Consider the following 15,341-nt stretch of genomic DNA (forward strand, 5'->3'; position numbering starts at 1 on the left):
AGAAATGTGATTTTACATTTCTGGTTTGTTTGGAGTAATGCTGTGTTTTGTTTTCTTAATTTAGGAATGAAACTTTTTTCAATTGCAGTAGTTTATGGAGTAGTGTAGAAAAGTCTCATATGTCAGAAAGCTGTATGGTTTAATCATAACATGAATTAGCCTTATCATTTATTAATAATCTAACATCAGCACCTAACAGTTAATACTTGGAGGCAAGGACTCCATTTGAGAAATGAATTTCTCCATATTTATGGAGAGGAACACAGAAAAGTAGGGTAGCTCCTTGGCTAAAGCACTGTGCTACTGGTGAATGCTGTAAATTCAAATCCCAGCATCACCACAGCTGCCACTGGTGGGCCCATAAGCAAGGCCATTAACCCTCAACTGCTCAGTTATGTTCTGTCTCAAGTGTTAGACACGTTGGATAAAAGCGTCAGCCAACTGGGATAAATACAGTTCACACTTGAAACACAATGCACAGGCATTCTTCTATTAAAATCAGGTACGATTCTTCTCTGTCTTTCTGGGGATTATTTTCTTTGACTGAGAACGATGTTTGTTTTTGGAAACAGTTCCCCAAGTCCATAGAAATGTCAAATGCAGAATGCCTCCAAAACTTCCTCAGGCAGTGGATAACACTATACAACAATCAGGCCTAACATTATGAGCACTGAGAGGTGAAGTGAATAACACTGATTATCTCATCATGGCACCTGTTAGTGGGTGGGATATATTAGGCCGCAAGTGAACATTTTGTCCTCAAAGTTGATGTGTGAATGGGCAAACGTAAGGATTTGAGCGAATTTGACAAGGGCCAGACTGTGATGGCTAGACCACTGGATCAGAGCATCTCCAAAACTGCAGCTCTTGTGGGGTGTTACCAGTTTGCAGTGGTCAGTATCTATCAAAAGTGGTCCAAGGAAGGAACAGTAGTGAACCAGTGACCGGGTCATGGGCAGCCAAGTCTCACTGATGCACATGGGGAGTGAAGGCTGGGCCGTGTGGACTGATCCAACAGACGAGCTACTGTTGCTCAAATTGCAAAGAAGTTAATGCTGGTTCTGATAGAAAGGTGTCAGAATACACAGTGCATGACGGGTCAGGGCTGTTTTGGCAGCAAGAGGTGGATCGACACAATATTAGGCAGGTGGTCATAATGTTATGCCTGATCGGTGTATATTGAATTGTTGCACCTTTCAGAATAATGAAACCTTAGAAGTCTGAAAGTCAGAAAAGAAAAAGAAAACAGGAAGCAGAACTGTAATTCATTCAATTAAGCATGACAACTGTATGCTAAGACATTTAATAATGTAAGTCTAATCCAACATCACTGTGGAGCAAGCAGCTAGCTATAGGAGCTGACATTCGGTTTAGCGCACATGGTGTTAATTAGCTAGCTATCCTGGTAGAATTCATCATTTTCTCAAATTGTTTTTATCTTTTAAAATCTATATTTTAAAAAAAAATGTTTATACAATACTTCATTCCACAAATTTATCTGAAGCGTCATTCCATGAATGCTGATATTCAGCCTAACATCGCTATAACTTGTCACTTTCTATCACTCCACTTGTTCATGATTGCTGCATTAAATTATATTTATAGCAACATTTTATTACAGTGAAGCCGGTACTACACTTACTACAGGCTCTTAATCACTATGTGTTTCATGGCAGCAGGCAGCACTCTATCCAGCTGTGTCTTGTTTTGGAAACCATGAAGAATAAACCCTAATTTAATGCATTGGTGCACTGAGTATTTACATTGGCTTATGTCATGAATTGTGTGTTTAGATCTTAAAAAGGTATCCTGTGCTGTTTTTTTTTTTACATTTCAAGAGATACATCTTTTGAACATTGGTCTAATGTGAATGATCCTGACCCGGTTCAGATATGGGCCTGGCAGAGAGTAGTGTGTTAACTGTCTTATCTGAAAGGGATCTCCAATCTGCAGGACGTTCTCAAACAGAGGATCAGAAAGCTCGGAAAATCACCAAGAGTCTGCGCCATCCTAACTGTTACCATCTGGAAATATCCTTGCTGCATTCAGAAAGCCAACCTTTAGCAGAAAGCTGATGTGTCTCTAAGTATAGTGACTCACACATTTTTAATCTTTAGATAGAAAGAAAGCAAGCTCCTCATTCATAAGCTTTAATCATTAGTGGCCCTCATTCTCTACACACTGTTCTCATTGCCCAGGTAATTCTGCACCTACACTCCCCTTAATGTTTTTTTTTTCCCCTCCCATACTCTGCATATCTTTTTAAAGGTCAAATCCAGGAATGTCATAATTAAGCATGATATTCTGAAGAGTGAGACCTTAATGACGGTCACAATGTCCTACAGCATTAATTATAACACAATATACCACGTGACCTTCAATTATTTGAAGAGGAATAATAATCATTTATCTGGAAGGTGAGGGCTATGCCTCTGTGTATAAAAGGATAGAAAAGAGGGATGGGAAGAAACAGAGGATATTCACCTGCGATTTAGTTCTGAGGACTAAGATAAAGATGTAAGTGATGTATGATAATGGTGCACTGTTTCTCTAGTATTCCTCATAACTTGTAAGTAGTTGATGATGATTAGTGTGTGTGTGTATGTGTGTGTGTGTTTGCGACAGGTTGACTGTATTGGTTTTAGCAGCAGTGATGATGGTCTCAGTTGAATCGGACACCTCGAGTACAGAAGAATGGAAGTCTCTGAGCAATCCAAAAAGCAGAATGCTGGTGAGATGGAAACTTTCTTAATTCTAATATCTACATCAACATCTACATTCCTGACATTCTCATTAGCTGTGGTCATTACATGATTCACTTCTAATGCCGTTGGCCACTTGAACAGCTAAATATTAACTGTGCTCTTCCTTATTTGTTGGTCTCTTCGGATAAAATTCTCTGCTAAATAAAAAAAAAGTAAAGTAAATATTAAAGCCATTTTGACAATCAGTTATGAATATTGCATTAAAAGGTTTAATTACTATACTCCATCCTCAGCTGCTACTTTTATTTTTTATCCCTATATTTCAAATTGCGTTATAAATTACATTATTATTATTATTATTATTGTTGTTGTTGTCATCATCATAATCATCATTATTATTACTATTATTATTATTATTATTGTTGTTGTCATCATTATCATTATTATTATTATTACTATTATTATTATTATTATTATTATTGTTGTTGTTGTTGTTGTTGTTGTTGTTGTTACACTTTGTTTTATTGTTATTATTACAGTTTTTCCAGATTCTCCAGTCGTATCTTGATGGTCGAGAAGGGCAAAATGAAGGCAGAAAAATACATATGGTGGACGATTTGGACAGCAACCTGGCAAATACTGCACTGGACAAATACAGCAACTTTCTCTACAATAGCATTTATGATGTTGAATAACAGCACAACAAATGAGGTTTTGTTATTTATGTATTAATCTAGATATATATCGAACATGATCCTGTTAAAACACCTCATAAAACATACAGGCACTAAAATATCAGTGTCAGAATTATTTTCAGTGTGTTCCCATGCATCTAATTGCAGTTATATTATAAATGAAGAGGATGAGATGTGTCTTTTCAACCGGCTTAGCATTGACCAGGCATAACACATTATGACCATTATTGTGCTGGTCCACTTTTTGCTGCCAAAATAGCCCTGACCCATCATGCACTGTGTATTCTGACACCTTTCTATCAGAACCAGCATTAACTTCTTCAGCAATTTCAGCAACAGTAGCTCGTCTGTTGGATCGGATCACACAGGCCAGCCTTCACTCACCACGTGCATCAGTGAGCCATGGCTGCCCATGACCCTGTTGCAGGTTCACCACTGTTCCTTCCTTGGACCACTTTTGATAGATAGTGACCACTGAGCTGCACACCCCACAAGAGCGGCAGATTTGGAGATGCTCTGATCCAGTTGTCTAGCCATCACAATTTGGCCCTTGGTCAAACTCTCACATCCTTACGCTTACCCATTTTTCCTGCGTCTAACACATCAACTTTGAGTACAAAATGTTCACTTACTGCCTAACATATCCCACCCACTAACAGGTGCCATGATGAAGAGATAATCAGTGTTCACCTGTCAGTGCTCACCTGTCAGTGCTCATAATGTTATGCCTGGTCGGTGTAAGATGTAAAACATGCATTAAAGGAAATAAATACATGATAAAGGTCAAATCCAGGAATGTATTGGAATGTATGTACAGGAGTGTAGTGGCATTGTATTTCTAATTATGCGTTATATTAATTTTAAATGATCTCATATATATATACAGAAAGGACCAATGTCTGGATGTTTGAAAAAATAAAAAATAAAAAATAGTATGCGGCTGCGCAGATTGTGTCAGTTAATGATCAGCTTGAATGCACCCGTGTTGCTAAACAGCGTTCTGCACTTTGGTCGTGCTGCTGTTATTCTGCGCGTGTTACAAGTTGAAGTTATGGAGGAACTCACAGGAGCGCAGCTTATTGCTGAAGCACTGAAGGCTCAGGTTAGTGTAATAATTCAGAAATGTCTTGAAAACCTTTAGCTAGTTCAATATAGTGTAACGGCTTTCGAGCAGTCGAATGCCCGAATGCACAGGAAAGTGACGTCATGACAGTTCTGGCTAATGCTAACTCCTGGAAGTTTTGTGTACATGGGTGAACATGGAGATGCATACAATGAGAGAGAAATAAAAACAATCAAACTCCACGTGTTTAACTGCTGGAAAGCTAATTTTCACAAAAAATTATCCAATGCACATTTAATAAGCAGTTAGTGTTAATCCAATGTCCATTAATTAATGTTACATCAGGTAACAAATGCTAAAAAAGGTGGACAGGTTATCCTTCTCTTGGTTTCAAGTTCAGAGAAAGTACAATAATAAATGCAAGTTTAACAAATAAACTACAAGATAAATAAATAGATAGATAGATAGATAGATAGATAGATAGAAACTTTGACTGGCAATCAATAACCCCAGACTGCACATTTAAAGTCCTCACTTGGGCGGAAGTAAATTGCTATTTCAAAATAAAAGCCTGACATCCTTTAACTAACAGTGTGTATATGCTAATAAAGCAGTCATTACTGATTTATTCATCTTCATTAAGAACATTAGCCAGTCAGGGAAAACACTGGATCAGGAGGTTACCCTGGATGGGTGCATGAAGCAGGAATTCACCCTGGATGGGATGCTTGTCCTTCACAGAGCACTTTCACATACTCATTCACTAAGGTCAATTTAGTCAGCAATCTACCTAACAGCATTTTTTTTGGGGAGGTAAGAGAAAACCGGAGAACTCAGATCAAGCCCGGTGCTCTGTAGCTGTGAGGCACTGTGCCAGCCACAGCTAACAATATCTATTGTAGAAATCCCTAAAATCAGTCACAGGGCTGCTTGATAGCTTTTTCTTTTCAACATCTGGTGCACTGTTCTCATTCATTGTCACTGCCACAGTCACCACATTTCACCAACTTTTTCAATGTTAATAAGTTAAAGTTTAGCATTAAATCCACCAGTTGTGGTTTAAGATTTAAACTTTCACACACTCACTCACACTTCTGCACAACTTGAGGCTTATCATTTAAACAACGTCTTAGGCTGAGAACTTCTTAAACCATCTTACAATCATGCATTAATGGGCCTGGTGCTTGCTGGGTTATTCAAATGTAAATTGATTTCTATTGTTAGATATAATGAATATTTTTATTCAGAATACTACCAAGTCTTATAATTAGATCGGAGACCAAATGCATTCAGATGATCTGATCCACTGACGCATTGTAAGTTGACTGACACAACACAGATCTGCACATGAGCATGCCTGTGGTGTTTTGTATAACCATCTATAAGTTTGCAGAAAGTTACCAAGAACATGAGCATACGATTAATGCATTGTATCAGTAATGGAAAATTGGATTGGTGCATCCGTGTAATTCAAATATGTATCATCATCATCACAGTGTACAACTCACCCTTCTGTTCACAAACAAACAAAAGCTGTTTAAGCATTTATTTCTTGAATCTAGTCAAATTTATGTACTATTTTTAATCATGAGTTTACAATAAACTGTATTGCCTATTTATTAATAATTATTATGCCTACACCAATCAGGCATAACATTATGAGCAGTGAGAGGTGAAGTGAATAACACTGATGATCTCCTCATCATGACACCTGTTAGTGGGTGGGATATATTAGGCAGCAAGTGAACATTTTGTCCTCAAAGTTGATGTGTTAGAAGCAGGAAAAATGGACAAGCGTAAGGATTTGAGCGAGTTTGACAAGGGCCAAATTGTGATGGCTAGACGACTGGATCATAGTATCTCCAAAACTGCAGCTCTTGTGGGGTGTTCCCGATCTGCAGCGGTCAGTATCTATCAAAAGTGGTCCAAGGAAGGAACAGTGGTGAACTGGAGACAGGGTCATGGGTGGCCAAGGCTCATTGATGCACATGGGGAGCAAAGGCTGGGCCGTGTGGTCCGATCCAACAGATGAGCTACTGTTGCTGAAATTGCTGAAGAAGTTAATGCTGGTTCTGATAGAAAGGTGTCAGAATACAAAGAGCATGACGGGTCAACACAATATTAGGCAGATGGTCATAATGTTATGCCTGATTGGTTTATTTCTTATTTTGTAGTATTTTATATGATAATCTATCAGCAGATTATTTTGATCATTTTAAGCAGAAATAAGCAAAGTAATGTATAAAAAAACCAGAAGAAAATAGAATGCTTAACAACATGCATAGAAATATAATAATTTTTTATTTGGCTTATTGCAATCTTAAAATAGGAAATATTTCATCAACATTTTGACTATATTTAAGATATTTTAACTAGTTAAGATATCATTTTATTTTTCTATTCTGCATCAAATTATTAACCTGTGCCAGAAGTAATTTATGATTGTTTATTAAACTTCAGTAAATAATGTAGCTTCCAAGATAGATATAATGGCATAATATAGATAGGCATGATATTATTGCAAATTGTTGTTTTTTTTCCCTTTTTTCCATCAAATGTTTCCTCATGTGTGTATAAATTGTTTTACGCTTGTACATGTTCTAATATGTTCTAATGTCAATCCTAACACTGCAGAATGTGGAGTACATGTTTGGCATCGTTGGCGTTCCTGTCATTGAGGTTGCCATGGCAGCCCAGGCTGTTGGCATCAAGTATGTGGGCATGCGCAATGAACAAGCGGTAAGAACACACCCCTTCACAAGCAGCTAATGAAACACATCAAAAACATTATGTAAGAAAACCTTATATTTACACTCGCGTCTTTTATAACATTTTTCACATGCACATGGCTTTTGCACTCTACTGTATATTTCACACATCTCTGTTTTCTACAGGCCTGTTATGCTGCGTCTGCAGTTGGATATTTAACTGGACAGTATGTGTTTCCCTTAATTGATTTCCTGTCTGCTATCAGTGCACTTTTTCGCTGTGTCTAAGCATTCACTCTTGTTACTCTTTGCTGCTCTGTCACAGTCCTGCAGTGTGCCTAGTGGTGTCTGGACCTGGGCTGATCCATGCACTTGGCGGAATGGCCAATGCTAACATGAACTGCTGGTAATGAGTTTGAATACTCATTGAATGTTTCATTTCCTTGTACTATACACAAATGAACTCATTTTTTTTCTTTAATTCCAGGCCTGTGGTAGTCATCGGAGGCTCCTCAGATCAGAATCAGGAGACAACTGGAGCATTTCAAGAATTTCCACAGGTGCATTGTGGTCTTGGGTTGTCCATCTGTCCTTCCATTCCTCCATGTCTCTGTATGAGAGTCTCATTAGCACAATGGCTTAAGAATGGTTGTAGGATTTATATATATATATATATATATATATATATATATATATATATATATATATATATATATATATATATATATATATATATATATATATAATGGAGTTATTATCAGTCTAAGCTGCAAATGAACTGAATAGATCAGGGTCATGGTTACAGCAAAGACAAATGCTTGCAAATAGCTTTAATAGCTTCCTGTATGAAGTGTATTTTTAAGAGTATTTCTGTTGTACAAATTATTAATAAGAAGGACTCAACTTGTTGCTGGCTAGATTTTCAAATTTTTCTCCTCTTTTCTATTCTCAATCAGGTAGAAACCTGTCGCCTTTACAGCAAGTTTTCAGCTCGACCAGGCAGCCTTGTTATGATACCAGCTGTAGTTGAAAAGGTAAAAGTTAAAGATTATATCTCTTTCAATTTGTGCCTCTGGTTTCTGATTTCTGTGTCTTAATATAAGTGCTTGCTCTGTTGTTTTACCAGGCAGTAAGGAGCAGTATGTATGGTCGTCCAGGAGCATGCTATATAGACATCCCTGGCAACATGGTAAATGCAAAAGTGGACCAGAAAACCGTCAGGTGACTCCAGTGATGTCTTTGTGTGACTTATTGTTCCCTTATTGTATTAATACATGTGATTGAAAAGAAAGTTGGTGCAGTGGTATAGTGGGCAGTATTACCGTGCCTCCTTTGAAGCGTCTCCTGTTTGATCCAGAGCTCGGATGTCTTTGTGGAGTTTCACATGTTTGGGTTTCCTTTAGGCTCTCTGGTTTTCCTCCCTTCTCCCAAAACATCCTAAGGTCCACAGTGACCTTGACCATGATGAAGCAGCTACCTAGCTTTACACTGAGGTCATTTAAACAGGTTTTGTCTAACTTCAGCTCCTGTGGCTGTGTAACTACAGGTTCCCATCCTGTTGTCCTCCTCCTCCAGTGAGCCTGGCCAGCAATCTTGAGATCTCCAAAGCTGTCACGGTGATCAAACAGGCCCAGAGACCACTGCTCATCGTTGGCAAAGGTGATAATAAAAAAATTTACATACTACAGAGCATTATACCTGGTGTAGCTGTGAGTAGTGCATTATACATATATGTGAATATTCTGTGTTGCCTGGCTGTAGGTGCGGCATACGGCCGGGCAGAGAACGAAATTAAAGAGCTAGTGGAGTTAAGTGGGTTGCCCTTCCTGCCTACTCCCATGGGAAAAGGAGTACTTCCTGATGACCATCCCAACTGTGTGGCTGCAGCACGCTCCAGGTATGTGCACACACTTTAAAATAAATACATTTCTGACTCAAATGTGAAAATATCTTAGTCTGAGTTTGAATAGCGTTTCTTAATAATTGCTGTAAAAAGCTGTGTCTGTGTTCCAGAGCTCTGCTGCAGGCAGATGTGATTGTGCTGCTGGGTGCTAGACTAAACTGGATCCTGCACTTTGGCTTTCCTCCCAGATTTAGCCCTGATGTGAAACTTATTCAGGTAGGGTAAGCAAAAGCACAAATAGACCTTTTAGGACAAACAAACCTCTGCAGCAGTCCAGATCTCCTCTTGTCAATCAGAGTAATACTGAAGAACTTGATGTTATATTCAGTGAGATTCCATATATAACTTCCATATTTGTTGAATGCTCTCTCTCTTTCTCTCTCTCTCTAGGTGGATATATGTGCAGAGGAGCTTAGTAATAATGTGAGAGCTACAGCAGCACTCCTGGGAGATGTCAGGGCTGTGGTCAGCCAGGTATCCACAGCACAGCATGTTACTACCTATTTCTGTATATTACAATGTATTTGAAAAAATTTATATCACAGATAGTAAATACAATGTAAGATAATAATGATAATGAATCAAAGTAAATTGTCAATCTGAACACCATAATCTTGTTGTAAACTACTGTTTTTTTTTTTTTACCTTAATTTTGCCCTCAGTGTATAAAGTCTTTTACAGAAGCAGTGGGTTGAGTGGAGAGGTGAAGGCTCCTCAGTTTTATTGCAGTATCCCTGAAAAAATTATGGTTCTAAAAACTGCAAGCTTAATCACAAACATATTTTTAATAAGCAATGTTTCCTGAATTTAAATCTAGCTGGTAGATGTTTTGAGATCAGACACATGGACATATCCAACAGACACAGTGTGGTGGACAAACCTGAGAGAAAAAATAGCTTCCAATGCTCAGATATCAAAGGTAAGGGCCTGACTGAATGAACGAAATTGTTTGACCCATGGGTCAAATTGCTGCATATAATTTTGCTCAGTGCTAAAGTAATTTCTGTGTTTTACCTCTGCACTTGAAACAAATGGACTTTTTTCATATGCAGGCTCTTTCTCTACAAAATTCTTTGCCCATGAACTACTACACAGCATTCCACCACATCGCTGAACTTCTACCCAAAGACTGTGTCATTGTCAGCGAAGGAGCCAATACCATGGACATTGGTCGCACCATGCTGCTCAACTACTTCCCCAGGCGCAGGTCTTACACATCAGTCTATCTCTTATTTTCCCCCAATTTGGTCTGGGGCAAAAACTTGCTTCCTCCAAACTTAGCATCCTTTCAAACTGCACATCATGCAGCATCAGAGGGCAGCGTTACACATGGGAGAAAGCCCTAATTGCCCTCTTCCTCTTCTTTGTTCACAGAGGCCAGTTGGCCAGTGTTGCTCTGAATGTCAGGGGAGAAAATGTGTGCCAGTTTCTAAAATCAGCATCACTCCAGACATTTATTTCTACTTATTCCACTTACAGCTGAGAATTTGAATACTTGATGATCCATGAATTGACAGAGTTGACTTTCATTGACTTTAAAATGTGAAAACAATACAGTTAAAGTACAAGTTTGAAACATAAAGCTAAATCTATATCAGCATGCACTTTCCTAAAAGGTGATCTTGTGAGCTGTTCTGCAGGCTGGATGCAGGGACATTTGGCACCATGGGAGTGGGACCTGGTTTTGCCATTGCCGCAGCAGTACTGGAAAAGGCCCAGCACACTGGCAGAAGAGTGGTATGTGTGGAGGGAGACAGTGCGTTTGGCCTTTCAGGCATGGAGGTTGAGACCATGTGCAGGTAAACCTCATGCTTTTAACCCCTCAGCAACATGGTTTACATACTGGCCTGTGTACCTTATGTACATTGTTTACATACTGGCCTGTGTACATTGTTTAAATACTGGCCTGTGTACATTGTTTATATACTGGCCTGTGTACCTTATGTCCATTGTTCACATACTGAGCTGTGTATCTCAGTTATTGTACATCTGGATGATGAAAAGTGCCATCTACTGTCAGTTTCTGCACAGCAAAGTCAAAATATTCAGGTCTGACAGGTTTCCATGTTGAACAATAAAACATCTAGAGTCTTCCTGAAAGTCTGGTAAACATATTTGTAGCATTTTGAACATTCCACCCTTGTAATTGTTGTCATGATTCTTATCATAAGCATCTCAAATCTGAAACTATGACCTTTCATTTAAAAATTCATTAGAGCTAGAAGAATGGTCCTCAACACAGACATCTTAGAATGCTTAAAGGCTACATGAGACTTTTTTCTTAATTAACTTAATTAATTACTTAATTAACTAATGGGGTGACCCATAATCAAAAACTATTTAGAATAGTTAAACAGTATGCTCTAACTTGTTCAGGGAGAATCAGACATAAATTGTTTATTATTATTATTATTTTATTTATTTATTTTTTATAAATTTGTGCATAAAGGATTCTACATCCTTTCCCTGTTATTTATGCCTGTTTAAAGATATATGTTTCTATTCCATTTAAATGAATGCAGCTGATTCTATTACATTCTCTAATATTGTTTGTGTCATTTTACTACTGCTCCTATTATTACTAAGTGTAATATTATATGTCTTTTGAACAGGTATAAGCTGCCAGTCATCATCATTGTCATCAACAACAATGGCATATATAGTGGTGTAGATAAAGAGACTTGGAGAGAAATGGAGAAGATGGGAGACATGACCATTATGTGAGCCCTACATCTCTTCACTGACACTCTAACTGGCTAGTAGAAACACTACTGATGAGTAGGCATGGGGTTAATACCGTGGGGTCCAAAAGACTGAGACATCATTAACAATCCTGGGTTTTTGTTTAGAACTGAAAATAAGCAGAAGGTTTTAGATTTTTTTCAGTATTCAGGATTCCGTCTGAAGACCATCTAGAAGAGAGCTGCAGTAATCAGGTCTAGAAATTTATCAGGGAGTAATATGAAGAAATATCTGATGGTTGATGTGATGATGTGATAAGATCCTTAGCTGTGTGGTTTTTGATGGTGTTGATGGTGATTTATATCCAGCAGAGGGGAAGTATTTCAATTTAGTTTTGTCAAGGTTTTAGATATAAACAGAACAAGCAAAGCCATAAGACTCGATTACTGAGACTATTGGTCAAGGTAGCTCAGTGTTTGCTCAGTTGTTAACATTTTAGACTTCTCATCAGACGATTTGGAGTTCACTTCCCAGCACTACCAAGCTGCCACTGTTTATCCTCCTCTGGTGTGTCCTGTTTCACATATAAGTCACTTTGGGTAAAAGCGAACGCTAAATGAGATAGATCTTAATATAGTCATTTAAACCAGGAACTGATCATTAAGGCAGTCCACTAGTAATAAAATGAGATAATGATTGGCATCCCCATGTCCGCAGTAAAGGAACTGGGCATCAGAGTGTCAAAGACAGGACACAGGTCTAGGAAGACGAGGACAGAATACTGAGTGCGTCGTCTGACTGGGCTGGGCTGTCTCTTTAAAATTCATGGTCTTGAAACCAGACAGGATAGCATCCAGGAGGTCATTTAATTGAAGACAGCCTTGATACACAGTTGAAGACTAAAGGAACACACTGCTTGATAGAGATGCATATGTTTGAACACACTATCAGGATGCAGCAGTTTGGAAACAGGTAATGTTTTAGGGTAAATACAACAGTATTTATATTTATTTAATGATATAACATTTACACACATACAATTCCCACCAGTACAAATAAGCATTTGTATGGTTTGCGGTTTCAGTGCTGGTTTAGTACTGTATGTTGCGTGTTGCCATATGAAAGACCACCAAACGTGTGCTTTTCGCAGTACAGTATGTGTTAATGAGAATATTGTCATGTATTTGTGTGTATTTCAGAGCTCCTCCTGTGACACTCCTGCCTGAGGCACGTTATGAGCAGGTAATGTGTGCATTCGGGGGACACGGATATCTGGTCAGGACCGTAGAGGAACTGCGTACTGCCCTACAGCAGAGCTTGAGGGAGACAGCTACAGCAAGCTTAATTAACGTGCTCATAGACCCGGCCTCAGACCGAAAGCAACAGGTATCCATCTACACTCCTCTGACATCTATGTTAACAGCCACATTTAATAAAGTAGAAAAGCACAATCTGTGGTGGACTGTGGACCAATACTGGATGCTCGAGATATTTGACACAATGTTTAACCTGGACATGTTTTCTATGTCTTACTTTCGAGGAATATGATTATGAATGTGGTTTATTGTCAGGTTCAGATTTTAGGTGCACACCACCACTTACTCCATCAACAGTGAGGAGTCAGTAAGACAAAGTGTATTAGTGTTCAGATACTCAGGAAGCTGAACAGTTAAGTCTGACTGTACAGCAGCATACTGGACAGCTTGATGGACAGCCTGTTCCTATCTTGGTTTGTTCTCATTCTGTCTCCTAACTCACTTGTGTGTATCTCTCTCTCTCTCTCTCTTCTCTCTCTCTCTCTCTTCTCTCTCTCTCTTCCTCCCCCTCCCCCTCTCTCCCTCTCCCTCTCTCTCTCTCTCTCTCTCTCTCTCTCTCTTCTCTCTCTCTCTCTCTCTCTCTCTCTCTCTCTCTCTTCCTCCCCCTCCCCCTCTCCCTCTCTCCCTCTCCCTCTCTCTCTCTCTCTCTCTCTCTCTCTCTCTCTCTGTTTAGGAGTTCCCCTGGCTGACCCGCCCCAATCTGTAAGAAGAGGAGAAGGAAGAAGAGTTAAGCTGGAATCTGTTCCCTTTTTGCTATGATGGACAGTAGTCATCTCCCTCCTAACTAATGACTCACCCACTGCCTTGATGTTTTATAATAATGAAAAGCACAAATTGTATTATAATAGGACATGGCAGAAGCACACGATGATTAAACAACGCTCTTCTAAACAGAACTCCCCCATCCTATACCTTACATATTGGCATCAATTACTAGGTGTTTTCTAATTAGTGGCATTTTTTATAATGAGGCACTTTTTTCAGCCTGACCTTTGGTTAACCTGTGATTTATTGAATTATTGATCAGTTACCTCATTATGGAATATAGAAATAACCACAATTGACTCAGCTAACATTAGTTTAAAAATGGGGAAAATCCAGGCGCAGCAGTTTGTAAATGGTTTAATATTTTTCACACAACGAATCCATCCCATGGAGGATGAGTTGAATGAACGAGGTGTTAAATGCTCGACCCTCTGTGTTGTGTTCCTCTTGGACCGTAGGCCGATGCCCCTGTTTAAAAGGACCGGTAGTAAATCACACAGAAGTAGTCCCATGACTGAATTTTTGTTTTGTAAACATTTGGAAATATGCATTTGTACAAATTGCAGATCAACCCTGGTGTACTTGTCTTTATAAAGACAATAATAAGAAAATGTTGAAACCACAGGACTTGGGTTGTTTTAGGAGAATATATGTATGGTAAATGTATGCGAAAGTGTCAGATGTGGTTTGATGTTCAAGGTAAAAGGACTGGAAAGGGTTCTGGTTTAGCTCAGTTCAGATTCCAGTTAATGAAAGCCTTCCTGTCCTTTGCTTCTCCCGTACGACAAAGACCATTACCTCACTGTTTTAGCTCAGCAATAAAGCTAAGAGACTCTCAGTCCTGCAAACAGCTCTCAGGAGGCCAAGAATCACATCACGTAAAATGACCAAGTTTTTTTTCTGGAGTGATTCCCTGAACTGTTTCTACAGTTATAATTATGGAAGTCGGACATGATATGTACTTTTAAATTTGACCTCATTATTCCATGGTCTGCCATTCCAATGACATTTTGAATAATATAGATGTACAGTTTCCTCTCATCTATACGTGGGTGCATGCAGGTGCTCCTAATGCCACTGTGTGCTCTGTGGGATGTGCTGTAAATTTAATGTGATTACTAAAATGCACTGTCTGTATGTTTCTTATGTTGATGAATTGGCACCTGTAGTGAATTGCATTAAGCATGTTTTATCCCAACTGCAGGGCTTAAGTGGCCCTTTGCTTAATTGCCATGTCGTTAATTCCCGAGGGAAAGAAAAGGCCAGTATGTGTCTACCGCACTGGGTGATCGAGTCAGTGTAAAGGATGACTAAGAGGCAGGATCTTTCTGAATTCTGCTGTTTGTAATTTATTCAGATATTATATGTATGTACTAAACTACAGACAACTGTGACTCAGGTCATGATTTTAATCCAGATGTGACCTTTCTGCTAAGGTGTGTGTTTACTATATACAGTATTGGGATGCCAACAGTAAAGACCCTGTACACATGACCCACTTCAA

At 38.8% G+C, this 15,341-nt stretch overlaps 2 protein-coding genes across 3 annotated transcripts; both read left to right on the plus strand.

Moving 5' to 3' along the window:
* Positions 1-106: 106 nt before the first annotated feature.
* LOC131349232 (uncharacterized) lies at positions 107-4,335 on the plus strand. The gene is made up of 3 exons (XM_058384790.1): positions 107-2,517; positions 2,626-2,731; positions 3,245-4,335. Coding segments are annotated over exons 1-3 (264 nt in total). The 5' UTR covers positions 107-2,515; the 3' UTR covers positions 3,401-4,335.
* A 33-nt stretch (positions 4,336-4,368) lies between these two features.
* hacl1 (2-hydroxyacyl-CoA lyase 1) lies at positions 4,369-15,331 on the plus strand. Of its 2 annotated transcripts, XM_058389413.1 has the most exons (17): positions 4,369-4,502; positions 7,098-7,202; positions 7,358-7,398; positions 7,497-7,577; positions 7,659-7,731; positions 8,128-8,205; positions 8,298-8,392; positions 8,718-8,830; positions 8,933-9,068; positions 9,185-9,290; positions 9,465-9,548; positions 9,892-9,993; positions 10,127-10,281; positions 10,715-10,873; positions 11,687-11,794; positions 12,956-13,142; positions 13,746-15,331. In XM_058389413.1, the coding sequence occupies exons 1-17, from the start codon at positions 4,452-4,454 to the stop codon at positions 13,776-13,778; spliced, it is 1,707 nt and encodes a 568-aa protein (XP_058245396.1). In that variant the 5' UTR covers positions 4,369-4,451; the 3' UTR covers positions 13,779-15,331. The 2 variants fall into 2 exon arrangements, with proteins under 2 accessions (XP_058245396.1, XP_058245402.1); XM_058389419.1 differs by lacking the exons at positions 12,956-13,142; positions 13,746-15,331 and adding an exon at positions 12,474-12,820.
* Positions 15,332-15,341: the final 10 nt, after the last annotated feature.

This window comes from Hemibagrus wyckioides, linkage group LG01 (genome assembly GCF_019097595.1).
Source record: "Hemibagrus wyckioides isolate EC202008001 linkage group LG01, SWU_Hwy_1.0, whole genome shotgun sequence".
NCBI classification, from domain to species: Eukaryota; Metazoa; Chordata; class Actinopteri; order Siluriformes; family Bagridae; genus Hemibagrus; species Hemibagrus wyckioides.

Coding starts and splice junctions, on each gene's coding strand:
- hacl1 (XM_058389413.1), top strand. CDS start 4,452: ATGGAGGAACTCACAGGAGCGCAGCTTATTGCTGAAGCACTGAAGGCT. Junction 4,503..7,097: donor CTGAAGCACTGAAGGCTCAG/GTTAGTGTAATA, acceptor CTAACACTGCAG/AATGTGGAGTACATGTTTGG. Junction 13,143..13,745: donor CCTCAGACCGAAAGCAACAG/GTATCCATCTAC, acceptor CTCTCTGTTTAG/GAGTTCCCCTGGCTGACCCG.
- LOC131349232 (XM_058384790.1), top strand. Junction 2,732..3,244: donor ATCCAAAAAGCAGAATGCTG/GTGAGATGGAAA, acceptor TTATTATTACAG/TTTTTCCAGATTCTCCAGTC.